This window comes from Tetranychus urticae, chromosome 2, assembly GCF_039701765.1.
Source record: "Tetranychus urticae isolate SD_2017Ah chromosome 2, NJAU_TeUrti_SD_1.0, whole genome shotgun sequence".
NCBI lineage: Eukaryota > Metazoa > Arthropoda > Arachnida > Trombidiformes > Tetranychidae > Tetranychus > Tetranychus urticae.
The window spans coordinates 11,725,075-11,751,625 of NC_142959.1; the positions used below are offsets into that span (position 1 = coordinate 11,725,075).

The 26,551-nt window shown below is 31.3% G+C and overlaps 2 protein-coding genes across 2 annotated transcripts in view; one reads left to right on the forward strand and one right to left on the reverse strand.

Annotated features, from left to right (window-relative positions):
* LOC107360009 (metabotropic glutamate receptor 3-like) overlaps positions 1–26,551 on the forward strand; it is a 78,368-nt gene that overhangs the window by 5,735 nt on the left and 46,082 nt on the right. The gene's annotated exons all lie outside the window — the stretch shown is intronic.
* On the reverse strand, positions 189–26,281 carry LOC107360010 (uncharacterized). The gene is made up of 3 exons (XM_015926620.3): positions 25,953–26,281; positions 22,850–23,258; positions 189–1,516 (listed from the first exon to the last, which is right to left on the reverse strand). The coding sequence occupies exons 2-3, from the start codon at positions 23,247–23,249 to the stop codon at positions 687–689; spliced, it is 1,230 nt and encodes a 409-aa protein (XP_015782106.2). The 5' UTR covers positions 23,250–23,258; positions 25,953–26,281; the 3' UTR covers positions 189–686.

Here is a 26,551-nt window from a genome sequence, read left to right on the forward strand (position 1 = left end):
GAGATATTATCATATTAATCAACCATGGATTATTGATTAATCAATCTTACCTATTTCTTATCCCATTCAGTTGTGCTGCAAAATGAATGTTGTATTGATTAAAAAAGAAAAGAAGAATGAAGAGTTGAAATGATTTTCTCTGTGAAATGAATTTATCTTATATTAGTTTTAATAAATTGTGATGCTAATTTTAAATGAAAAAAAAAGAAATGAATTTTATTTCAAGTGAGGAAGGAAAAGACGAAAGGGTTAAAAATCAATTTTTTCATCTCGACTTTCATTGCATTGCATCAAAATTTGCATGAATAAATTATAATAAATGCAAACAAATGTTGATTAAATAATGGTTTTCTTCAATTTTAATAATAATTGGAGTCATCAATTGTAATCCGATTTACCATGTAAAGAGCTTTTGGTAGATAAGAAAATTTGACTTTACTCGTTAGTTATTTCGTTAGCTGCTCAGTATGTATCAATTGTTAGTCTTTGATGATGTTTAATTGGTTCATTTACTTATCCAATTATTGGCTTCATTTTTCCGGCAAAATTATTTCAAGTAGATTATTATGAGATAGTGAAAAACAGGGAGTGAATTTGAATGAATATTGTATAATAACATTATTGTTGGTTAAAGAAATTTGGTTCAAGTTTTGCATTTTATGCGCACCATAGAGTAATGATATGAATTATATTGTGGCTTTCATTTTTCGCAATTTACCGATGAAAAGTTTACAATCTTTGCACACTTTGATTGTCTCAAGGGAATCTGAGCTTTTGATGGATAAAGAGCGCAAAATGTTGGGCAGAGTTTTACTCGCCAAGTGACGAGGCGAACGAGGTATTGAAGTTGATGCACAAGGTAAGGGTGACACCGATGGGGAACTTGCTTCATCTTGGCCTGTCATTGAGCTTGGCTCCGTAGAAGGGTCTGACTCTTGTTCATTGACTGATGCCAAGAGTGAACTTGGTGAGGTTGAAGTTGATGGACTAGAGCCTGGGTCTGTCGCTGAAAGCTGTTGGACTGACTGGGAGGCTTCAATTTGATCAACTGTTATTTCACTAAATGGCTGGTGAGGAAGGGACAGAAAGACTGTGCACTTGTCACACATGGTCTGTGAGCAAATTTTACACCTAGTTGACCATTTGATTAGATTGAAGCGCACCTTGAGACAAATGAAGCAAATTTTGTGGTTAACGAGATCAGATTCCATCTCTTTGGTTACACTGAGACTGGCTCTTTCAGCTTTACACATGACTGAACGCAATTTTTGCAAATTGTCTAGAGTCATTGTGGCTGGATCAAAGTTATCCTGTGAACTTATAAAGCTCATCAAATCATTGTACCATCCTCTAGTGTCTTGATTATAATTGATACCAGCCTTCGAGGGTCCACGTGAGCTTGAAGATGTTTGAAAATCTTCCAATACTTTACGCATTTTGGATGCTAAAGTCGAACCCTTTATACTCCCAGTCGGTGAACTTTTGGCTTCCTTTGAAAGTTTCAATATTTTGCTAACTGTAAAAGTAAACGAAAAAAAACATTAAATCATTTTTATGTAAACACGTTATGCACTGATGAATAATTTGCTCATCTAATCCCAACAATTTATTCGAATGGCGTGAATGAATAATTGAGATAATAATCGAGAAGATCGATCGAGAAGCAACTTTACTCAATGTAATGAAATGAGCGAAAAACAAAAACAATATTATTTGATTATCTGTTATCAGTCCAAGAGTTCATTATTAATTAACAAGATAGTTATTCATTGATGTTGATTCCAAGAAAATAGATTAGCTCATGAATCGAATCAGTCAAGTTTCTGTTTAGGATTTAAATTTTAAATTATTAACAACATTTTCCCATTGAGATCGAGAAAAGGAGAATAAAAAATGTGAAAAACGTATAAACATTGGGATATGATTTCACTCCCAGTTAATACTCCCAGTTAAATGGAGTTTTCACGAAAAAATCAACTTTGTCCGGGCAATAAAATAAAGGTATAAAAATGGCAATAAAAGTGAGAATAAAAATAATCTATGAGATGATATTTACGATATAAAAGATGATATGAGTCGAGATAATTTGGAACACGAGAAAGAAAAATCTCTGTCTTTTTCAATTTAATGTCAACAGATATTTATATTTAAACATTTGTGGTACCATCTAATTCTGGTCACACAATAAATTATAATAAGTTATTCATTTATCGTTTTATTTTTAGTTTCATGGCAGCAAAGTAAGCAAACGAAAGGACCAAAAGTATGCAATAAAATTTAGCTTTAGTTCTGATTTTCTTTTTATTCAACCTTCTTTCAACAATCTGGTCTAACAAGCAACCCACAGGGAATAAGTGAAACAACGTAAACATTATTTTCCAGATTATCATTACAAACGTCAAAAGTTGACAATCAGTTGAATGTGTCATAAATGGCCCTTTCAACTCGACAATCAAATTGACTTTCAACCTTTCGTCGGTATCATTGACTTAGAAGCAAATAAAAGATCCATCATTCGTAGCTCAGCTCGAAGTTAATAACCGTAAGTAACTTGTAACCGAAAGAATTTCAATTCCAGTCAATGATAAATCGAAATACCGATCGAATGAAAGCTGAACTAAAAATTTTTTAAGTTAAGACGAAATTTTCGTTAAAAATGTCAGACTTTAGTGTTGCAAGCTGGGAGGGAATCCTCTGTAACTTGCAACGAATTTTCTTGAAATCTTTTCCGATTGAGTATTTCGTAATATTTTGTCCAAAACTTTCAAAGATTTTTGAAGAATCGATAATCGATGCATTTGATGAGGAAACTTGGAACAAATATTCCAAAGAAAATAAACATTTTAAACGTCATTCCAATGTTTGCAAATCTTTAAAGGACTCATTCAATGCCTTGGTCTAATGAATGTATTGACGTAATACTATTGAATATCAATGTGCAACATTATGACCATTAACTTGGCAAAGTTAAACCTGTAAACCAGTCTAGTCCAGGTTGCATTGAAATGGCCGAGTTGACAATTGGCGAATTCAATTTAAAAATAATTTCCTCCCAAAATCATTCGATTCATCAAGCAAATACACTGATATTGTGTGTACATTATCTAATTCCAATTTTGTATCTGTTTTTATTAATACACTGAGTTTTCCAAATTTGCCTGGAGTAACATTCAAACTGGATAAACATTGTCAATGTTTGAATATTGAAAGGATTGAAATGGCAAGTTTCAAAGCTTTCAAAATGTACCATTATTTGCCCTCTTAGATGATATTATTGTACAAATATTTTCATTTGTCCCTTTCATCATTCATTTTATGCGAATAAAAATTTGTGTAAAGAATTTTTCACTCTCTTTTCATATTATTCCCTGTTTATTTGCTTGAGCAAACCATTTATTTGCTGATATCATTATTACCCATGAATCAAGTTGAATGAGTCCAGTTGATATGGAATTTGAGAAAAAGGAAAGAAAAAGGAAAAGTTGAAAATGTTTTAATGTTCGCTTGACATCATTTTTCTCTGTCCATTAAAGTTTATTATTATTGAAATATTAAAATAACTGCAACATTATTTGCTCAATTGTCGAGGCAATAAAACATGATAATAGATACTATTGAATGGTTGAAAGTTGAGATTTTTTGTGATTCTTTTTGTCAACAGAAATATTTTTCACCTGTTATTTGAGAATCGTTCATTGTATGATTAAAAAGTAAAGCCAAAGTAAAACATTGAAACTCGAGATGAAGTGAAACAAAAACAGGTAAAAATCATTTTCTGATTATGTTGTAAAACAAGGAAACTTGGTAAACCTTTTCAACTTGATTTCAACAAAGCAAGTGTCTAAGATGAACAAATAACTAAGAATAGCAAAACTGATGAAACTTTATGAAACCATGGAACATGAAACTGTAAAGAATTTTTCTTTTTGGAATTTGGGAGTTTTAACATTCAAAGATTCTTTCGATAAAATATGGTTCGACTTGAGCTTTGAAACTTGTCCATTCAAGTTGTGATTAAAAGGCAAACCAAGATTAACGATTGTACAATTCAAGTTGAATTTGTCAAACTTTTTTTCTTCTTCTCTTTCAATTCTTGCAAGAAAACGTAAAAGTCATAAATCTAGATTGAATCGCCTGCATTGTGAATGAACATGATAATGATGATGAAGAGGGAAAAGGACGAGAAATGATGAACTTTTCAGTGAAGAGTTTGTTGACGATGATGCGGGTGAAGGTTGAATGGGAGGATGAGAAAGGGAGGAAGGAAAAGAAAAGGTTTCAGAACAATGAGTTGGAATATAAATCACAATGGTACTTATGAAAATTGAATTGGCGAATCGAGGAATGAGGGAAGAAAAAGGAAAAAAGAAAATCTCTCAATTGAATGTAGAATTGTATCAATGAGCCAATGAAAGAGATTCATGGTTGTGATTATCTGATTTGAGTGAATGACGATTTCATGACAATAAAAGTTGAATATTGATAAACATGAACGAAACCAAGTCTTCTTTGACTTTAACAAATGTTCCATTCGAATAAGTCTATTCAAAATTATTGACATTTATCTTGAGGCTGGACCTTAGAAGCAATTGAAGCAACTCTCGACAAAAACGTTTGTTTGAATCAACTCAAGTTCTGAGACAATCAGGAAAACTTAGCATTCAAACTTTTCCAGAGGAAAAAGTAGAAAATCGAAAATTTTCCAAACTTGAAAACAATTTCGACAAAAGTTTTGCTATTCTTGGCTCAACTCATTTGGCTAACTTTGAATATTGAATAATATTTCCTTCAATGAGCTCCAGCTTTCATAAACTTTTGTTGAACAAAAGTTTGAAATGTTGGGAGTGAATCGAAAGTGAAGATGAAATTGAGAATTTGATTTAATAATGAAAGCAGTTTGTAATAGTCGAGCAGCAGAGGATAACGAAGTAGAATGCGTTTGATGGGTTAAGCATAATCAATCAAATGGCATGATGAGTTCATTTCATTACCATCATTCCTATTGCAGAATAAAGTATTTCTCTCTGAATATGACTATCACTTTAGAATCTGTTGGCTGTTTCATCTCTTCTTTTTTATTCATTTCATTATAATAAAAATTATTATTCACTTGATTATCAAATTACTTGATTTCATTTGCAATGTCATTACTTGATTACCAATAATTTAATAAACCATTTTTAGAATCGCTCAATGAAATGTAACAGTAAAGGTAAAGACAAAAAAAGATCTAAACATATTGGAAAGACTCGAGTTGAATGAGCAAGTAATGAAATAAACATTAACATATTGCAAGAAATTGAAAGAAATTTTGAAGAAAAATTGAATTTTAAAATTTACTTGCAAATGCATTCTTGATTCCTTGACAATTTATAAATAGCCTTGAAACTGTTGAACAACCTTCCCAGGTTCAAAGGCTAAAAAAGTAAACTGATTCAATATTCATGTTTCAAGTAGCGATCCAAAAGATTATCCAAGCACGCAAAGTTGCTTCCATTAGGATTAGAAGTACGAACTTGAAAGTTAATGGGATTCGTTGGTTACTCGACAAGTAACCAAAGTTTGACAAACTTGGAAGCTTTGTGATTCTTCACGATTCGATGTTATTCAAGACTTGTTTTTCTCATCTTTCAAGTCTAATTGAATCGTGATGTTTAGTTTCGTTCGAATTTTCTGTTTTCTAGATTCTAGTTTTGCAGATGAATTTCGTTTGCAAATCATTTAGTTTCGTTTTGTAAGTTGATTTGATTCCAATAAACATTTCTTTTTGCCTTTAACATGAATCTTTATTATGTTTATTGATCAACTTTACCACTTCTTATTAGTATAAAAGGTTTTATGTTTCGTCTGGAGTTGAATGTGAAAAATAATTATCAAGTGAATGGTGAAGAGGATAAAATGAGCGATACAAAAATGTTGACATTAATAGTTAATTATAATGAACGAACATCAGGTTTTGGAGAAAATAATTATTGGATATTTCCTTTGGTCAATGTTGTGACTTTTTTTCGTATCTTCTTATCATTTCCCTGGTAAAAGACCCAAGGAAAAAAAGTAATGGAAAAAAGTATCGAGCAAGAAAAGAAGGAAAAAAATCCAAGAGCTTTATTCATCTGATCATCAGAGTTTGTATAACTTTTTTTTCCGTTCAACAAAGAATAACTTATTTGCTATTATTTTGCTGTTTTTGTTAGTTTTGGTTGCATTCATCATTATTTACACTGAATTGCAGCTTCTTTTTTGTTCCCTTGTTGTTGTAAAACAATACAGATTCAGCTTCATTTTGACCTGTTCATTGACTCAATTTCAATTTGATTCTCCATCATGGAAAATAGGTGGAGAGAGAGTAAGTAGAGTAACAAGAGGAAGAAGTGACGGTAAAAAAAGGATAAAAATAAACAAAAGGTGAATGAGTTACAGGAATTGATGGAAGAAAATAAGAAAAGATTGAAAAGAAAACGACAAAATCACGATAATTACTGTGAAAAGCACATTTTTTGGACATTCTGTCACTTTGAGAATACAATTGCACCTTTCATTTCTCACTGCAAATGAACTTTTCGCAAACTTATTTTCTTCATTCTTCCCCATCTACTCCAACAGATTTCCTCTATTTTCACTCAACGCAACGAAGTCAAAAAACGATTCTATTGACAAAAGCCAATGTTTCTCATAGAAAGATTTTATATAAACCTTCGAAAAGTTGATATGGAATGGAAAAGAGAATTTCTGAATTTTCTTTTTCTCATGTATCAAAATTGAATGAATTTTGTTGTTCAAGTTGAGTCGTGCTTCCATTTCAAGATATTAGTGTAAGCTTAATTTTCTTTGAATAACTAATTACGACTAATTAGCTGGTTATTATGAACAAGTTAACCTTTTGAAAAGATAATTGTAAATCAATGATAAACAGAAGAGAAACGATTCACTGAAAACTTTTGTTTGTTCAACTCTACTCTATTTCAGGGGAAAAATGAAATTCTGTTTTCATTTTTTTCTCCTTTTTGTTTTAATGAATGCAAAGAGTTTTTGTAGGGAAATGAAGCTGAAAATGCAAGATATAAGCTGTTAATGATTAGTAATTAGCTATAAATTTACAAACTCAAAGTTAATTAAAAGTTGATTTAAAAGTTTAATGAACATCAACTTTTGTTGTAAAATTTTGTTTACACTCGACTTGCAATTGTTCAATACAAAAGAATACAAAAAGATAAAAGCAAATAAAACTTTCAAAACCTTCGATTCTAATGTCCAGAATTTCTGATGTCTGACTTTCTAATCCAAAAAAGTTCATGATTTCATGCATTTTGTTGAGGAACAATGTGTCAATATTGTTAGCAAATGATGAATTGTTTTCATTTTGATTGATTGACTGCAAGCAGCAAAGAAAATTATAAAATGAAAAGATTCAATTTTAAGCTCTGACCAACATGCAATTACACATCATTATGAGACCAGTTTATAGCCGCTCCTTATTTGGTCAGCCTGTGAACCCAATTCTTGACTCTTTACAAGAAAATCCCTTTGGACCCAACAAAATTCTAAGCCAATTATTCTTTCAGATTATAATGAACCTTCAATTTGGATAAAAAACGTTTGATCATTTCGTTGCAAAAATGGTCCAATAATCCATGGTTATTATTTTTTATTACTCGAGACTTTCATGAATGTCAATTACTTTAAAGTGAATAAAGAAACTCGCCAAAATACATTTTCACCTAAACCCAACAATCATCCATCAGAATTATGCCAGTTACAAAAAAATTATATACAATTACTGGAATACTATTACAGAGCATCAACTTTATCCTCATTTTATCATGTTACTAACAACCCTAATTTTATTTGGATTAATCAATCTGCAAAACTTTCCTTTTTTCGTTCTATTAACAAACTTCAAGGTTTTGAAGGATAAAAGTTGACTAAGGATTTGCTTGGAATCTTTTCACTCCAAACTGGGTCCATTAAAGGTTGAAAAGTTGAAACTTGTAGTTGACCAGAAAAAGTCAAATCAAATTGTTCTTCAAATCTTTTCCTCCTGGAAGCCCTTTCAATCCAATATGACAGTTTACAATTTAAATGCAAAATGCTGCAAAAATGCCTCATTATCAACAATGGAACACAGAAAGAAGAGAAAACTTTGCTGGAGAAACAAGAATTGAATCATTTGCTTACCCAACTGAGCTTGGATATTAGTATTTGTATGTTTTGCTATGAATGAGTTGATCAATCATAATCGAAGTTGCAAAAAGTTTCTATTTTAAACTTGGAGTTAAAAGAGTAAGTTTATCCGCTTTTACACATGCAAATATCAAATGGCACAAAAGAGTTAATCAATCGTGAAAAGGTTGAAAAGTTTAATCGACAGACGAGTTGATCTTTTGCTTTGTGACACAAATTGACTCGCCAACAGTTGATGTTTCATCTTCATTTTGGTTTCATTTTAAACTCTTTTATTGACTTTTTATTTAAACATAACAATTGAATCAATAGTTGTTCAGTCATGTAAATGGCAAATACTTGAAGTGATCAACTTGATGATTCGTTGGTAAAGATGCAGCTTTATGCCATTCCTTGGCAATAAACTGTTTGCTTTACCTACAAGTTGAATGTAAAAAGCAAACGAATTGAAACCTCAGACTGAAACATGATTTTTCTTTTTCCTTTTTCCATTCACTTTGCAACATTCCAACAATTTTTGAGTTGATCAAAATTTCCATAATTCAATTAAGTTTTATCATTTGATGTTCAAGTCGACTTTTCAACTTGTGCAATATTTTTCCATAAAATTAAATTCTTCATGCAAAGTGAAACTTTTCCTCTAACCTGTAATAATACCTTTGAAACGGCATTAAAGGGTAAAGACGAAAAATGTCAAGAAGCAAGTTGAACATTACTTTTCAATGTTTTCACATTTTTTACTCTAAAAGAAACTTTTTTCATTGTCAATTCATTTTCAGCTCTCCAAGGATTTCACTTCTTTTTTTCAGGGTTAAGAAAAAGCTTCAACTTGAAGGAACACCAAGACATGGTGAGATTTGAAAAGAAAAGTAGAATCAAGAGAAAAGAGAAACAAAAATAAGCCACCAAAGTAGAAATAAATTGATACCTTTTGGGTTAGATAAATTTAGTTTATTCGGTAGTGAGGAAAAAAGAAAAGTGCAAAAACCAAGAAATGATTTTACAAGATAATTTAAAGGTGTAAAATGACGATCATTTTTGCAGGTTTTTTTGTCTTCTTCTAATGCTTGACTCTCTTTCGAACCCACATTTTTTCAACTTTTCAATGTTGAAAAAGATATAATTCCCTGCCTTTCCCTCGACTCACCACTTTACCAAAACCAATTTGAACACTCGACTGGGGAAAACTTGGAATCCATTTTTGAGGTTTCTTGTTCCATCTTCAAAGCACATTAGCATTCATGAACCTTTTCAAATGCAATGGTTATTCACAAACTATTCAAACTTCCTTCCATGTTATCCATAACTTGTCAACTCTTGATCGTTAGTTTACTTTGCATTTTGTGCCATTTGTAACTCAATCGTTATTATCAATAAAGTAATATAAGTTATTTCAATCTCTGTTTCTAATTCAGTTTTCTAACTCTTGAAGTGAACCAACAATTGAATAATATTTTGGGAAATTATTTGATTGAACATGACTGCTAAAACTATTCACATCATTATTTTATTGCGATAATCTTTCAATGGCAATCGAAGTAACTTCAAGTGCATCATTTGGAGCAATACTTATTTTTCGAACTCTTTTACTTCGATTTGCATAGCGTTTGTTCAACTCATTATTACAATGTTTTGGTTCAATCATTTAGCATCAATTAGTTAATCAAGGTTTCGTATATTAACAATAGACTAAACTTGTTGAGGCTTCCAAAGAAATTGGTTAAAACAAAGTGACTGATTAAATATGTAAAAGCTTCGAGTTATTTTGCATTAATATTGTTACAATAAACTGATAAGCCTCAACGATGAAAATATTAATATTACATTATACACAATATAATGCATTTTTATTTATTCATAATTAATAGCAGTTTTTATTGCAAATCACAAAAGCTTTATATCACTTAATCTACTAATAGTCAATATTGACGCTTTCAATGAGAGCATTTGGATGTTCTCTTCAAACTTCTAGAAGTTGTCCAGAAAAAGCTATTATCCTGTCGTCTATCATTTACTCCTAATTTTGAGCTTCGATGAAATCTCCAACGAAATGCTTTGAAATCGTTCACAGAAGAGTTTAGTTTCACAGTCAAGTTGAAAAGGACTTTTCCCTCCGAATGTTGACTTCGAGTATTGGAGAGTTGGAGATTGCCGTTTGCATATTGGCTTTGAAGGCTTTTCTTATGTAGATGTCGAGTTTGTGAAGCTTGTATGTGTTATATAATTAAAATGTTAATCAAAACGAATGAAAGAGAAGGCGAAATTGATGAAATTTGTATGCTCAACTTGGCTCAATAATCCTACTAAATTTGATCGAAATTCATTGAGATAAATGCATTGGACTAGTTTCATGTTGGTCAATTTTCTGCCTACACTTTCTGTTTTCTCACATCAATTGCCTCATGTCAGTCCATCTTATTGTCTTAACTCTGTCCAAAGTCACTGGTTTCATTCAACTTTAATTCATCAGAGTATAAAGTACATTCTTTACATCATCAGTTTACCTTGGAAACGACTTCATGTTTCCAATTACAATATCATGCAACATTATTAGCAGTTTGTTTCTTCTTTAATCATCTTCATTATTTTCTTTTCCTCTTAATGGGTCAATAAAGTGTAACCCATTGTTACATTATTGATACATTTTGATTTGTACAATAATCAAGTTCGAAACATCTTTCCCTTCATCATTTATTAAACATCATCATTATTAGCGTAAAGTATAATTTACCAATAAACATTCTAATTACCATTACAAAAGGTATTCTCATGATAGAGGAAACCAGGAAGACAATGAATGCTCGAAAACAGTTGCAGTTTCAAACAAAATATTGTTTCTCTCATTTCCTTTTGCAAGCATTTCGCCAAATGAACAATCAGTTTGGCAAGTTTCAAACAAAACCATTTTGCGCTTTCAAATGATCAAAAGGCACGTTTCTGTTTTATACAAAAAGTTCATTCCACTTTTTCAGCAAACCTAAACTCTTTCTCATTCAAAATTAAACCAAAAAACTCTGTTTTCAATGCTTCCCAGTCTTATTTTGTGTCTTCAAGTCAACTTTTCTGGCAAGAATATCTGTCTGTTAACGAACTGATAACTTGAATCGAAGAAGACAATAAGTTGGCTTTTGACCGATAATCTGATGAGCGCAATCTTCGTAATGTATTCAGAGTTCGTTGCTTCGATAACTCAATTTCTTCTCGATTTCTTTCTCCAAGTTACTTTAGACATTTTAATTTGTAGTTTAGTGAAGCGTACAGAACAGAATATAAAAGTATTCAATTTGTTGAGCTCTTGAATAGTCAGGAAACTATGAAAACTCATCTTAAGTAGTCGTATAACTTGGATCATTAAAAAAGTTTGTAGCCTTTGATGAAAAGTTGAATTAAAATGTTGAAACTAAACATATTTAACTTTTACATTACTATTCAACCGCACCATTAGTCAGCTTCTCTTGTTGTCTGTTCACCTTGCACCATTTTGTAGCATCATTATCATCCAAGTGTTTCTCATTATCATGTCTACCATTGGAATTATTGAAAGGAAATTCATTGAAAGAATGAGAATAATGAGTTGAACATCTATTGACTAATGACAATTTTCAACTCTTTCTTTTCGTTGTTCAACATTTTCTCCTTACAAACCTTTTCGTCTAAATTGATCAATAGATGCAAATCTATTATCAGCATTCTCATTCATCATCACACCTCAACTCATGGTCCACTGATGTGTCAACCTTTTCAATAGTAAATTATCATCATTTGAACATTATCATGACTTTTCAACTCTGCCTACTCGCTTACTCTTGAAACTAACCCAAATTCATCTGTAAACTTTACTATCTGAAAATGAATTTAACGTAATCCCAAAAGCCCAGTTAAGCTGGAAAAGACTCACAGACTCTGCAAGTCAAAGTCAAAAGTGAGAAACAACGAAAAGAGGAAAACTGTCAAAGTAAACAGAATACAATCAAAAATTATATTCAGTCGCTTCAACATGATACAACGAGTATTGAACTTTGTAGATCAAAGTAACTTTTGTAAATATTAGCGAGCTTTTGGAAACACTATTAAAGTCAAACCAAGAACCAATTCCAAGTACTAACAATAAAAGTTTGTTAGTATTCAATGATTCAACGAACAAGCTTTTAACTTTATAGTTAACTCAGTTTTCATTTCGAGAGACAAAAGTTATTCTTTGTTTTTAGAATCGAGAAGATGTTCTGATGTAAGGTTCGTTAATAATTACGGTTCAACTTATTACTATGAGTAAGATTGAGCCTTTCAAGATGATTGTTAATCGATGATGAACAGAAGGCTAAGGAAAATGTTTCTTTGAAACTTAAAACTTGAATAATTTATGAATAAAAAATTCTGTTTTCACTTTTCATTCAAGTTTGGGAGTGCAAAAGGAATCACATAAGGCAACACAATTAGCTGATATTAATAAGCTATTAACACAGTTGATTGAAAGTTTAACATTTACTTTTGCAATGTCACTTACAGCTTCAAGAAAAGTTTCATTTTCTTATTCAATCTATTTTTAGCAATTCACCTGAACATTGTTGTGCTTTATCATCATCTCTGATGAGCAAGTCGAGTCGACCAGTTGAATGACATTGAACTTGCCTGTAATGAATTGATGTATTACTATTGAATACTTTTCTGAACAAGAATCATTGCCTCAAGAGATTGCTTTCCATTTTGATCAGTCTTTTGTTTATACCTTTTCTTTCCTCTCTATTGAGCACTAAATTGCTTTACTTTTCTTTGATATATTATTGATAATGATAATAGTGCTAATAATAACAGTGAGTATAATGATAATATCAATATCCTTTTCGAACCTTTTGTTTCTCACTTTCACACAAATTATTACATAAAACGTAATTAGTTCAACTGACAGTTTACCCTTGGTTTACTTTCTTTGTTGGATTCACTGTTGGAGTTCATGAAGAAGCAACAGAACGAAAAAAAAGTACAAAAGTTTTATGCAATTCTGTAAATGATTTAGTTTGATAAAGAAACTTTGAACAATTGGATGCACAAAAATACGGTGAAAGCAGTTAGCAGTTTATCGTTCTGAGTCTTTTCAGCTAATAAAGTGGAAAAAAAAGTTTTCCATTCAATATTTCATTAACTTGAAAAGAGTTTAACTCTTTACGTCTGAAGAGCAAAGTCGATGCAAAATCAAAGTGAACTTTCAGAGAATCCATCTCATCATTCAACCATGCAATAAACATTTTCCTTTCTCTACTTTCGAGTAAACTTTGGGAAAACAAGATTAGCCACAGTCAATATTGTATCAATATCAATGTCCATTTGCATTAAACGGATTCTCTAGTCTCGCCAGTCTGGACATCAATATGCAAAAGTCGATGACATTTTCAATGCTCATAAATGAATCAATTTCAGGTTAATAAAATATTTATAAGAACTGTTACTATCACTAGTTATGTATTTATGCCTTTTGTTTTGCGGCTACTTCTTTCTTCTCAAAACTATTGTTCATTTGATCAACATTTGATTTTGACATGGAATCCTTCCTGAGCAATTTATCTAACCAAACTATTAGAAAAAATGACAAGCATTACTGATTGAATAGCGGAACATAACAAGAGAAGTTAAAGCCGAAGAGTAAAGTTATTTCCTTGTAAATCTTGTTCTGATAGCTTTTGCGAAAACAGTGAAAGAGATTTTGGATTTCGCTTTTTCTTCGTTAACTTTTCTCGAAAGAAGATCGTAGTTTCCGAGGTTGTATTTCACCAAAGAAACGAAGAAAACTTTACATTGATCGATCTTGCAAATCTTAATTATGAGTTTATTTTCGGAAAGTATTTTCTGTGCATGAGTGTGAACATGTCTGGAAATTTTGCTTTGCAAGATTTACTTGTTTCTTTGATAATTACGAAAATTAGCCTCTCAATGATGGCAATGCTTTCAATAAAATTAGTTGATCTTGTTGTGACTGATTTTCGATTAGCTAATGAGATCATGTTCCAATAGATTGCATGTGAACCATTTGAGAAATTAAGTTTACTCGAGAAAAGAGAATGAAAATCATTTCTCCAGAATCATCAATGGCTTATAAATAAAACATTTTATTGCATTTCTCTAGACATTGGAGTAAACTTGCACTTTTTTCAATCGCATGACATGGACACATGTTTATGAACATCAATATCAATAGATTACAATAATAAATGAATCACAAATTAATCGGCAAAAAAAGTTTATTTTGCTAAACAATTCTACAAATGAAAGAAAAAAAATTGCAAGTCAAGGAATTTCAATATTTATTTATTTATAATAGCATTCATTATTAGCTCAAGGAAAATGTTGAAATTGATTCAAACTTGGAGTGATGAAAACATTAACAATGAAACAAAAGATTGCAAACATGGATTCATTTGATTGTTTCATTTCCTCTATCTTTAGGCACTGATGGATAAATTGAAGAACTGTAATTATTATTAAAAAAGTTGCAAATGAAAAGGCAAAGTTAACATTATTGCAAAGTGAAATAATAATGGCAAGGAATTGCAAATTGTCAGTCTTTTTATGCTTATTTGAGATACAGATTTGGTCAACGGTAAAGAGCAAAAGGATAGACTGTTGAGATGAAAGGCAATGAAATATTATTCTCAATAGAGATAATGGAATAGTTGATGCTAATAATAATCTTAATAATAAATATAATAATAACCTTAAGAGGTTGCTGGTGTATAGTGATTATGGTGTAAACGGTGAACATGAAATATTTCACCATTCCTGGTCTGATATTATTTCCATTATTATAATGAATAACAAAATATTTTTCGCATTTCATGCCAGGTTCATCATTTTTCAGCTACTCAAAGCTTCTCACCTTTCCCTGCATTTTCAATCAAATAATAATCTGAATAAAGACTCCAACTACTAATTTGAAGGTAGCCAAGATTAGCGTTTTTGGTCAGAAAACAATTCAAATGATTCATATTTGCTTGTATATTTCATGTAAAATCTGATGATTGGATTCCGCTCAGTAATGTGCTGAACATACGAATAATGAAATGATGTCAGATTGGCAAGACTTGCAAGCTAAAGCGTAATAAAAAGACCTTGAGTTTACTTGCCAATGTTGTGTTGCAAGAGAAGAAACTTTTTGTAAACAAACAAGAGATCAGTTTACTCATTAACAGAAGTACATTACCTGACTTGAAACAAGAGCTGAATTCAGATTTTTTCAAGCTTTAATTGAAACCCAATCGACAACTAATATCGGTCTTGTAAGTGAGAAAAAATTGATCCTTTGTTTGGCAAAAGTAAATTATGAAAGTCTATAGTGACAAGTCTTGCATCGTACATGAATTTGGCTTTGATTACAATTTTCATGGCTCAAAATGGACTTCTTAGGATATTTTGTGATATTTTGATTGCAATTACTGATGAGCAAACGATGATAAAAATAAGATTTATTATGTATGAGCAAAAAAATTTCAAGATTCTGAGTTTTGCATTTTCTGAGTTATTGAGTTTGGAAGTCTTGGAGTTTTGACAAAGTTCAACATTGACGTTGCACCTTTTGATATTTGAGCGTTTTTGTTTTACATTTTCAGTGAACTTGGTTGCCATTTTAGTTGGCAATTTCAATGAAACCATAATCATTTGTTACCGGAACTTGTAAATAGAGAAGTTACAATAACTTCATAACTCTTTAGTTTACCCTCAATTAGCTTGAAATTGATTAACGAAAAGAGTGAAAAGAAAAAGGTCCAAATTTCCAACTTCCGTTTTCTTACATGGTTCAAGTTACTGGGCAAGGACAACACCTCAAGGAAATAAGGTTGATTTCCTGGTTTTTTTTTGAAAAAAGAAAAGCGCAAATTTTCTTTACAAATAATGATCATGATCATCATTACCATTCAAGCTAATTTCACCCAATAATGTCTAACTATTATAATATTAATTGAAAGGTTGCTTCTTCTCTAGAAAATAGAAAACATTTCCATTTCCGATCTTTTCATTTCTTTATTTCGTTTCAATTAATCGCTCCTGTGTCAGAACCTTTTCCATGTTGAATCCTTTTTTCTCCTTCCAATGGTCAACTTGGGCATAATCATAATCTAAACAGAGTCTCAACAGAATGTCAGTTTTAATATTAATCAATTCAATAGTAAATGCTATGATAATCTTTACTCCAACCTTGTTGGGATTACATGGCAAGTCAACAATTATCATAACCCTTGGAGGTCAATTGTTTCTGCTCTTACGGTTCCCAGTTGGCCATTAGTTTTGTGAAACTAGGCTCAACCATATTGACCAATCATTGAAAAATCATTGATCATGTTGATTGAGAGTCGAGATTTAATTCAATTGGAATATCAACTTGTTCTTTCAATTTATTTTCACACCAAACTGTATATTAAGCGAAATTTCGAATCGTCATTTCAATGAAAATGTTCACATCACTGACTATTCATTGGACAAATTATCTACAAGAAAATGAAATTCATTGATTTCTCTATTTGATTGGAAATTCTTCATCATCTATTTTGATCAAAAATTCAATTTCAAGTGAACTTCACTATGAACGCAAAATCAAGGAACTTTTTTTCGATAAACAATTGAACGTTTGAAATTTCGCCTTGAAATTGTTCTCTCATCTACACAATATATAAAGTCAATGTATCAAATTTTTGTGTCAAGATTGTGGGCAAACTGAGCGGGTTATAAAAAAAAAATTACACAGCATGAAAGCCCGAATTCAACTACATCCACGAAAAATAGGAAACCTCACCTCAGAATTCAGATCTTTGAGAAATTCATGAAAATAGAGGCTGGGGGAAAAATTGTAGAATCCGTATTCAATAACATTGAGAGAGGGGGAAAAACTTTTTTGTTATTCATGTTTTTGGTTCATTGTTGGACCAGGATTTTATGAAAAACTTTAGCTTTTGGAGTAAAGAGTGAAGAGATGACCGGCTTTTTTTGCACCACTTTTTTACCGTCTTTTCACCGTATTGCCCCCATATTGTCCACCACTCTATCCACCACATCCACCAAAATAACCAAATCAAAAATCATAAATTTTTTAAAGAGAATTTTCCCAACAAAATTGTCCATCACTTTCATCCACCACTTTTTTCAGTCTTTCCAAACAAATTTTTTGTGAGATTATCCACGCCACAGAATTCAGATTTTTGAGAAAATTATTTTCAGAGTGGAAGGAAAAAAATTCGTATCCAAAAGCATTGGAAGCATTGATGCAAAGCAGGGAAGCATTTTTTAGTTTAATGATTTGGTGGATGTGTTAGATTGGGGGATGGACAATACGGTGAAAAGACGGTTAGCATGGGTCGTTGAAAGAAACTTGCGATCAGCCATGATCGCATCAGTTTCTTGTTTAAAGTAATGATTAAGTCGAAAGAAAAGGATTTTAAAGTTGAGAAAAGAATTGAAATTGAAATGGACAAAAAGATTAGGACAAATTGAGTCAATTTTATTTGTTCGTTTTCATGCAACATTCTGTCCATTTGCATGTTACATATTCTTGTGCTCAGGATAAAGTAATGGACTGAAAGAAAGGGAAAAAAACGAAAACCAATATTGGTTATGAGAAGGAAAAGGTGTTCGAAGTGAAGTGAAAATTTAGATGCGTTTTCATTTTCAATTATTTGAGTTTCTTTTTGCAACATTTTGTTCAATTCAATTGCATTTCAATATATCGACTTATATTTTGATTTGAATGGAAACTGAAAATGAGGCTTTTTGATACAAAAAAACAAAATTTATTCAAAATGTTGCTCAAAATTGCATTTTGCTTTCTTAATGTCCAATCATTTTTCATTCAATTCACCTTTTTTTGCCCTTTCAACTGGAATTTTTGTTTCTTCTCGGTTCACATTCTTTTTGTTGCAATATCAGGTAACTTTCATCATTTAATTTTTATGTTGCTCTTTTCTTGCCTGCACAATAGTTAACATGTAATCAATAATCATTCTTGATAATATTCGAGAAAATAGACTTTATCTTGTTGAAACGAAATCAATGATTGAATAGTCGATACTTGTAGCCAAGTTGCACATAACATTGAATCTCCAAGTCAATAAATGAATTTGAGAAAACATGAGAAATTCGTTGCTCAAATGTATCATTACCGTTAATATTCAACTTATCAAAAAATTTACCGTTATTTTCATGTTTAAACATTTTTCTCTCAACCTTTCATAGCATCAAAGCTACTTATATTAACTCTTGCTGTTAGCAAAAATATTGAGCAAAATTAATACGAAAGGCTGATCAAATTTTTATCGTCATTTATTTTTATTTATATTATTGATGATGAGTCTAATGAAGGGAAGCAAATTGGTCATCAAACTAACTCAATCTAAACGGAAATCGCAGCTTCTTAACATTAAAGATTCAAAAATTTGGATTTCTGTATTAGCTTTTAAGATTTCAATTCTTAACATGTAATTGTATTCTGTTATTTTCTGTGGCATCATTTTATTGTTTAAGCCTATCATGGCTATGAGTAAACATTTTTGAAGAAAAGATAAAACTTTAAGAAGATTACATTACAACCTCCACTTAAAACAATCCTTTCTCAGTCACCATCTATGGACAAGACTAAATTGATTATAAGATTTTCGTTGAAAATTAAAAATCGATAAATGGTAACTATGAATTAGAACTGGGAATTTTCATAAAAAATTGTTTCAAGTGAAAGTTCTGGTGTAGTATTGATTTTGTTTGCCAGCACTTGGTGGATGAAAATGTGGTCAAAGTGTTGTTGAAATAAATAAGGTGTCGTAAGAAAAAATGGATAGAAAGAAACTTCTAAAACACATTGAAACTGGGTTCATGGAAATTGCTCAGGCAAGTTAACTGTTTTCAGACAAAAGAATATAAAAATCTGAGCATTTTCAGGAACCTAATTCCAACAAATCAACCTCGAAAAAGACTGCAAATTTGCTACGGATGGTTTTCTTCATCTTTGAGGCACAAATCACGCTTTCGTTAACGGAACTTTCGAAAACATTCCGCTACTATTCAACTCATTATTCACACTTGTAATTAAAAATGAAGTCATGATTGATCAAGTTCACTCAACGTCATTTGTGGGAATCAACACTTGCTCGAGTAACGAATAAGCCTCTGCTTGAAGAAGGAGAAATTTCACTCGCATTCACAAACAGTAGTGTAGTAAATTCCAAATCTGGGCCAAGTTGTCCACTCTAGGCCAAACGCGTTTCAAAACCTACATGGCTTTTTTTAACTTTTGTTTAAAATTTCGGCTGGCTTTTTTGCTATTTTTGAAATAATTGTAAGGCTTTTGTTAGCAAATGAATTGAATTTTTAAAGATGTGCAAATTTGCTATAGATTAGATGAAAAAGTCAGTGAAATCAATTTAATATAAATAATTATTAAGTGTTATTTTGCCTTTTCTGCATTGCTTCCATATATTGTTTATTGAAAGCTTCTTGGGGAAACTTAACTAATGTTTCCATTCTTTTGTAAACATAATCAAGGTATGCATCTAAGTTATACAGATAACAAAATGCAAATGCACAAAATATAATAGAAAAACTTAAATAATATTTAAGACACAGATTTTAACACTCTGTAGGTTAGACCACAAGAGTTAAATTGAAATGAGGTAGCTTTTGTCGTCCAAATCTGTCAATACTAACTTGGTACTGTCTATGTCTATATTCTCTCAAAGAAACAAACTGTGTTATCGAGGCAGCCACACGAAATTTGTCGACATCATATCTTCTAGTTAAACGCTGGAGGGTGGAAATAAGATCTTCATCGGTTTCTTGACTAATGTCAAATTGTTCTTCAGCTTGTCCATCTGCTTGAGTAAACCAAAAGTTATGATATAAAAATAGTGTACTAGTAATAAACTAATCAAATATAATATTCGCAACAACCTCTTATACTGTACGTAACTCAGTCACTGCATACATGCACGTATGGTATATTCCGATATGTTAATATAAGCCTGATTCGATTGATTCCAATCAATTGATGAGTGTTAGCGATAGATAACGAGGTACTAAAGATGAAGACTACTTACAATGTAGTAAAATGGTGAGGTTTTGGTTTACTTATGGTATTTGCTAAAAAAAGCCATAAAATTTCAAAAATAGCAAAAAGCCAGCCGAAATTTTAAACAAAAGTTAAAAAAAGCCATGTAGGTTTTGAAACGCGTTTGGCCTAGAGTGGACAAGTTGGCCCAGAGTAGGACTTTACTACACTACTACAAACTCAGAATACAATGTCCTTTCGATCAACATTCTTTTTTTCTGTTTGTAGAAATCCTGAGATGACCATTTTATTTCCTTGTTGATTTCTTCTTTCTAGCTCAGCTTTCTTGAACATTGCAAATGTTCAAATTCCTAGAACACTTAATTTCTTCTTTCATTCCACATTCAATTCAGTTGTGTAAGAATTGCGCAAAATATGACAAAATATCACATTAAAAAGCAATAAAAGGTTCTCATTAAATTTTCATCATTTCATCGCAATGCACCTAGAATGTTGATTAATGCGATCGACTTTGAAATTTCGTTAAAAGGCTAGTGCATCGATATACATTGGAGTTAGACTTCGATACCTTATTTTTCGCCCATTATTTGGTATCCAAGCATATCGATATTCATCATTTTTTAAAAAAATTGTTAGATAACCAGAATTGATTCAAGTATTATTGCTTAAGTCATTGTGATTCACATTCAATACAAATGGAACGATGTTGACATTTTCAATGTTGTAAAGATGAATAGCAGTTAATGTCCAGTATGACGAGCTGTACACTTAAGATCAAGATGCTAGCCTTAAGCAGAGTACGGCCCAATTGGCAAGAAGTGAAAAGAATTTTTGATGAAATGTATTCTTTTCGTCTGATCCTGATCAATTTTACTAAAGCAGCAACTAATGGTACAGAATGTGCGAGAAACAGCAAACTTGAGCATTTCATGGTTTAATATTCAAATTTGTTAAGTACCAATCGATGTTCCCTGAATCACTCCTTTTCTGTCTATTTTATTCATTTACATTCATTTGATATTCTTACGTTTTTAAATCCTTTCCCTATTTTGTTCACCTTTTTTCATTCATCAAACCAGTCTATGCCTTGTCTATGAAGCTATAAAAGGTTTTATCGTAAAAGTTCATTTTTTGTTTCCTCTTCTTTCATCATCTCTTTTACTATTCCTTTCAGATTACCAATTTAAACTACTGTCATCGGCTTAATGCATTTCAATTTTGTTCATTTCTTGTCGTTGACTCAACACCATAATTGTATATGTTTCAAGTGAACACTGCAAGTGTCGTACCAATCCCAATCCAATCATTTTAAACTGGAAACTGTTAGCTGAAAATTTTGATCCGCTGTAAGAACACTTGCAAAGCAATTAATTTCATGACAAATTCAATAAATGTAACGATGACAGGTCAAAGCTTCAAAGAGCAAATTATGAAAAGATGAAGCAAGATGGACTTTGAAGCCAAAAGGCAAAATAGCAAATCGATTTTAAAGTTGCTGTTAAGCTGCCAAATCTCATGATAAGTTTTATAAATTAAGTGTCAAATGGCACAAAAATTAATTTCCAATATTTCACTCCAACCTGTGAAACAATATAGCCACAAGGTTCGACCATCGGACCATCAATTGAATGTCAATCGATCATGATGAGCACTATTTTTGGAAATTGAGTCAAATTTTTATTCTCTGGCATATTAGTACAGAATACTCTAAACCTTCGATTTTCGAACTATTGCACTTCGAAGTTTTGTTCTGAGGAAGAGTTGAACTCATTCAAGTCAGTTTCTGGTTCTCATTTACTTCCCTTGCCCATCATCAAGTCTTTTATTCATTTACTTTGTAAGAAAATGATTTTAACGTTTCAAGCAATTAAACTTGGACCAAATGGTTTCAGTCATTATAGCGTAAACACTGAAACAACAAAATTTTTCATTTACTTTCAACATCCACTTGTCACTTAAGACAATAACACGACTTAATGCTGGTTGAAGCTGTTTAGCAAATGATAGCAAACGGTAAACAGATTCAACATTAATCCAAACACAATTAAATTGAATTAGCGGAGAACAAAAGAATTATACGCTTTTAATAATGTTAATGTGACACTAGAAGAGTAATTACTTTGTTAGCCATTACGGTGACAAGCTAATTTCTTGATTAAATTCAATTCTTTCGCTTTTCTTTTTTTCTCTTCCTTTCTCCGTTTTCCTCTCAAATCTTCATTCCAATCTGATTAGCTGTTGATTAAGGTAGACAATTGCAACAGCACTTTCATGATGAACATCAAGAAAATGGTCTCGTAATTTTAATCTCGACAATTAACAGATTCCATCGAGTTGAACAAGACAGAGATTTATCGTCTAAACACAAACTCAGTGGACTGAACATTTAAACCAATTAAAAACTAATGATTCATTTGATCCATTTAAAGCCTTTAACTTGATTGTCATCAGATTGGCTGATGAAACATTCTTGTTCACTTTTGCATTCAAGCTTTAAAGCTGTTTGTTTAACAAAGCAATTAGTAAATATATCATCATGGCTTCAACTGAAACAATAATCTGATTCACAGAGTTAAGTGATGAGAAGTAAAAAAAGGAAAAGATGGCTTTCGAAGTTGCAAAGGTACTTACAAAGTCGATCAGAAAATTTAACAGCTGGAGAATCACTGGTCACATCAGGCTTTTGTCCGAGCTCATCTTTATGCGAATCAATTTGATGTTCATCATCATCATCATCGTCGTCATATTCATAATCATTTTCCAATTCAATGTTGCTTTTGTGCATTATTCCTTGTTCCATCAGAGAATCATCAAGATGAACATGTTCATTAAGTAAATCATCTTTTTCTAGTTCATCATTTTCTTCACCCTCTGGTTCTTCCTCTGAAAACGGATCATCCGTTGTTTCCAATGATTGAGCCTCAGACAAGCCTCGAGTTTCATCATCATCAAAGCTTGTTGATAACCTAAGACTAATGTTTGCTCGAATCAGCCTTCTTTTAGGTTGATCATCACTAGACTCAGGTTCCATGTCTTTAACCTAGAAAAAGTTGGGAAAAGAATTGAATAAAGAAAGAAAAGGAAAAAAGATGATGATGTTGATGAAAAGACATCAAAAGCGAAACAAAAAAGAAGAAGAAGGAACCAAGAAAAGATTTAGATTGTTTCTTATTGAAACCGTTTTCCTCTTTACCTTTCAACTTCATTTTCACTTATCACTTAATGAGAAAATAAGTAAAAAGTTCAATTTATTCTGAATACTTTTTCACTCATTGTCTTTCAGTCAAGATTCAGACGCTGATAAACAAGGTAAAAGGAGAAACAATTAACAATGTCAACATTGTTTATCCATTTCATTTCGTCTTTTATTCACTCTATTATCAGGCCAAACTTAATAGCTTTAGGGCTTTAATATCATTCACTTCATCAAAATTTTCTTTTCACATTCACTTTTCATCTTTTCCAGTTGATCTTTTCAGCTATTTTACATCTTTCACTTTTCAACCTTCATCATCATCATGTACAATATTCATGGTTCATTGATTAGGTTTTTTATTTGATTATTTTGTGATTATCTCAGTTGGAGTTTATTTGACAACAAAAGTAAATGCTCTAAAAATTAGACTCAAATTGCTTTTTAAGGCAACTTGTCAAGTCGGATTGTCCGTTTGGACATCAACTTTTGATCTTTTTTTTAATTTCGTTTTTTTCGAATTTTGAGGAAAAAATAATTCAAAGACAATTTTAATCCTGGAAGTGATCATTTCAGCAGATGGATAGAAACCAGGTTTTTTGGCGAATCTAGAAAATTTCAATTCCTCATGCATTTCAATTCAATTTGCAATGTTTAATGTTTTAATGCATCTTAAGCCTTCTTCTTGTTCAAATGGTTTGCCTATTTTCCTATTCATTTCTCAGCAGAATTAAGCTGAATCTTGAAGTTGATTAAAGAATCTTTCAACAGATAAATAATTGAACTGAATTATGTTTTCTCTGTTTAGATGAAAATCTTAGACTAAAAGGTTGGCAAAGTAAATCAAACATTTCATCTTTAGCTTGATTTAATTGAATTCATGCGTCTATATCTTTCATCGATTTCAATGTTTCTGTTTGATTCTGATTTTTGCATTTATTAGAATAAATTGATGGTTGAATTTTGCTGGAAAAACAATTTTTCATTTCGTTACTTTCACATTTGCTATCTTTGACAAAACATTAACTTACAAATGTAAAACCTCAAGCATCACTTGATGGATGACATTGTTGTGCAAAAATGTTGACGCTTGTATCAATATCAATAAACTGGAGTAAAAACTCCAAGGTAAATGGAGTTCAGTGAAAAATGAAATAATATCAATTTTTTACTTATCGATCCGAGATAGTGGGGAATATTGTTGACGAAAAATTGAGTTTCGATGAAATATTCTCATTTATGTATTCATCATGATAAACAGATTTTCACTTTCTAATCAAAGGTACGACATTAGCAATTTTATTGGCTATGAAATGAATGCACAAAATTGCTTTACATGAAATGTTTTCCATGTAAATGTTCAGGTAATCTTGTCATTGAATTTCTATTCTTCGAATGTAACAAATTCTGTCATAGCATTGAAAAGCTAAAGTCTGGACCCAGGATTGCAATTCAATATCAAAATGGAAACACATTCTTTGGCAAATTTATCGATGCAATTCTGATAATGAATCATTTGTAATTCTCATCTGAGTTCTTGATTTTTCTCATTCCCAGGACTTGCAATCATAACTTTACCAAAGGTATGATCCTTGCTCAACAAGTAGTTCATTATAAGCTAATGGAAAGTAGAAATGAAAAGTTTATTGAAAAAAATTATATGAAAAGAAAAGGTTCAAGAGAAGAAAAAAAAGGAAGATGAATTGAAATATTTATATAAGTAATGAAAAAAGTTTGCTCATGAATATTCCAGATAATCTATTGTTGGTGCGTGATTCTTGATTTTCATGGTGTATAAAGTAAATAATACAAAACGAGGTTGTAATAATGATTGGAAATGCAGTGAAAAAGGGAATAAAAGAGTTGAAAGGAAATCCAAGGAAAGAGCGAAAATTTATATTCTTCAACATTTTTCCTGTCCACCATATTGAGAATCATTATTACAGTCGATAAAAGTCTTTTTCTTTTGCTTAAAAATAAACTTATTCTTTGTCGACTAATTTGATTGTATTTTTTGCGCCCATTTCCACGTTCATTATCACCTTTCCTTTCGCCATATTTTCAAGTTAAATGTGACAGAAAACAGAAATGAGGAAATATCACAGAAAATTTGCTTTATTTCAAATATTTTTATCCTCCCAGCAACATTTTCCTTGGAAACTTTGATAGTTCCTTGATAAAGGCTTAACTCACTTTCATTGGAAAATTTATTTAAACCTTGATTTTGAAATCTTCCAAGCAAAATGTTGAATATTTTTCCATTTAATTTTCAACATTCAACTTGGCCAATGCGCAGATTGGCTTATAACCGGTGAATGCTAAGTCTCTATCTTGTTATTGTTTACTGTTAAGACAATCCTTGTAATGAATTCTGAGAACCTTAATCAAGCAGGTTTAGTTGACTGGGAATGAATTTTTTTGTTGTCTTTATACTCGACATTGCATTATTAAGATAACAGGGAGTTGCATATTGATATTAACAAGGAAAGGTAAAGCCACAAGGATAATATAATGGGATAGGAAATGTTTGATTAAGCATACCTAAGAAAATGCTGAGCAAATCAGTGTCAGTATTTGTGTATATGTTTGTAAGAATTTTGGGGGATTTTGCTTCTACAGGAAGAATGTTGCCTTTCAATATGGAACAAATGATTTTGTTTACTTCAAGAATGGCTGAACCAGAATAAGGTTAAAAAGTGGATTCATTTTGATGAATATATTGATAAGTATATAATAAAGAGATGAACGGAATAAAAGGTTGCATTTTCCACGTTCACGTATATCAAGAGCACAAAAGATTTATTGAACAAGTGAATGAATTGACTGGAAACGAATCTTGGATAATTTCTTTTCGTTTTGTATGCTGGAGAAACAGAATGCTATATCAGTGATAAAATGAACTCCAAGAGATGGCGTTCGAGTCGGAACTCAGGGACTTTTCATATATTGCAATCTTGCATAAGAATTGAAAAAAGAATAACATTGAAAACGAAAAGATTAATCGTTTAATATGCATTCAAATCACTTGGATTTTCGATTCGAATTCCTTTTTTTCGAAGTTCTCTTGAATATTTTTGTCGATAATTTTGACAATGAGACTGAAAATTCGACTTCAAAAAATGTTTGAGAAAAATCACTGG

Excerpts from the sequence above, each read along its gene's own strand:
- LOC107360010 (XM_015926620.3), bottom strand. The coding sequence starts at position 23,249 with ATGGAACCTGAGTCTAGTGATGATCAACCTAAAAGAAGGCTGATTCGA. Across the intron at positions 1,517-22,849 it reads TAAATTTTCTGATCGACTTT|TTAGCAAAATATTGAAACTT; the intron begins GTAAGTACCTTT and ends TTACTTTTACAG.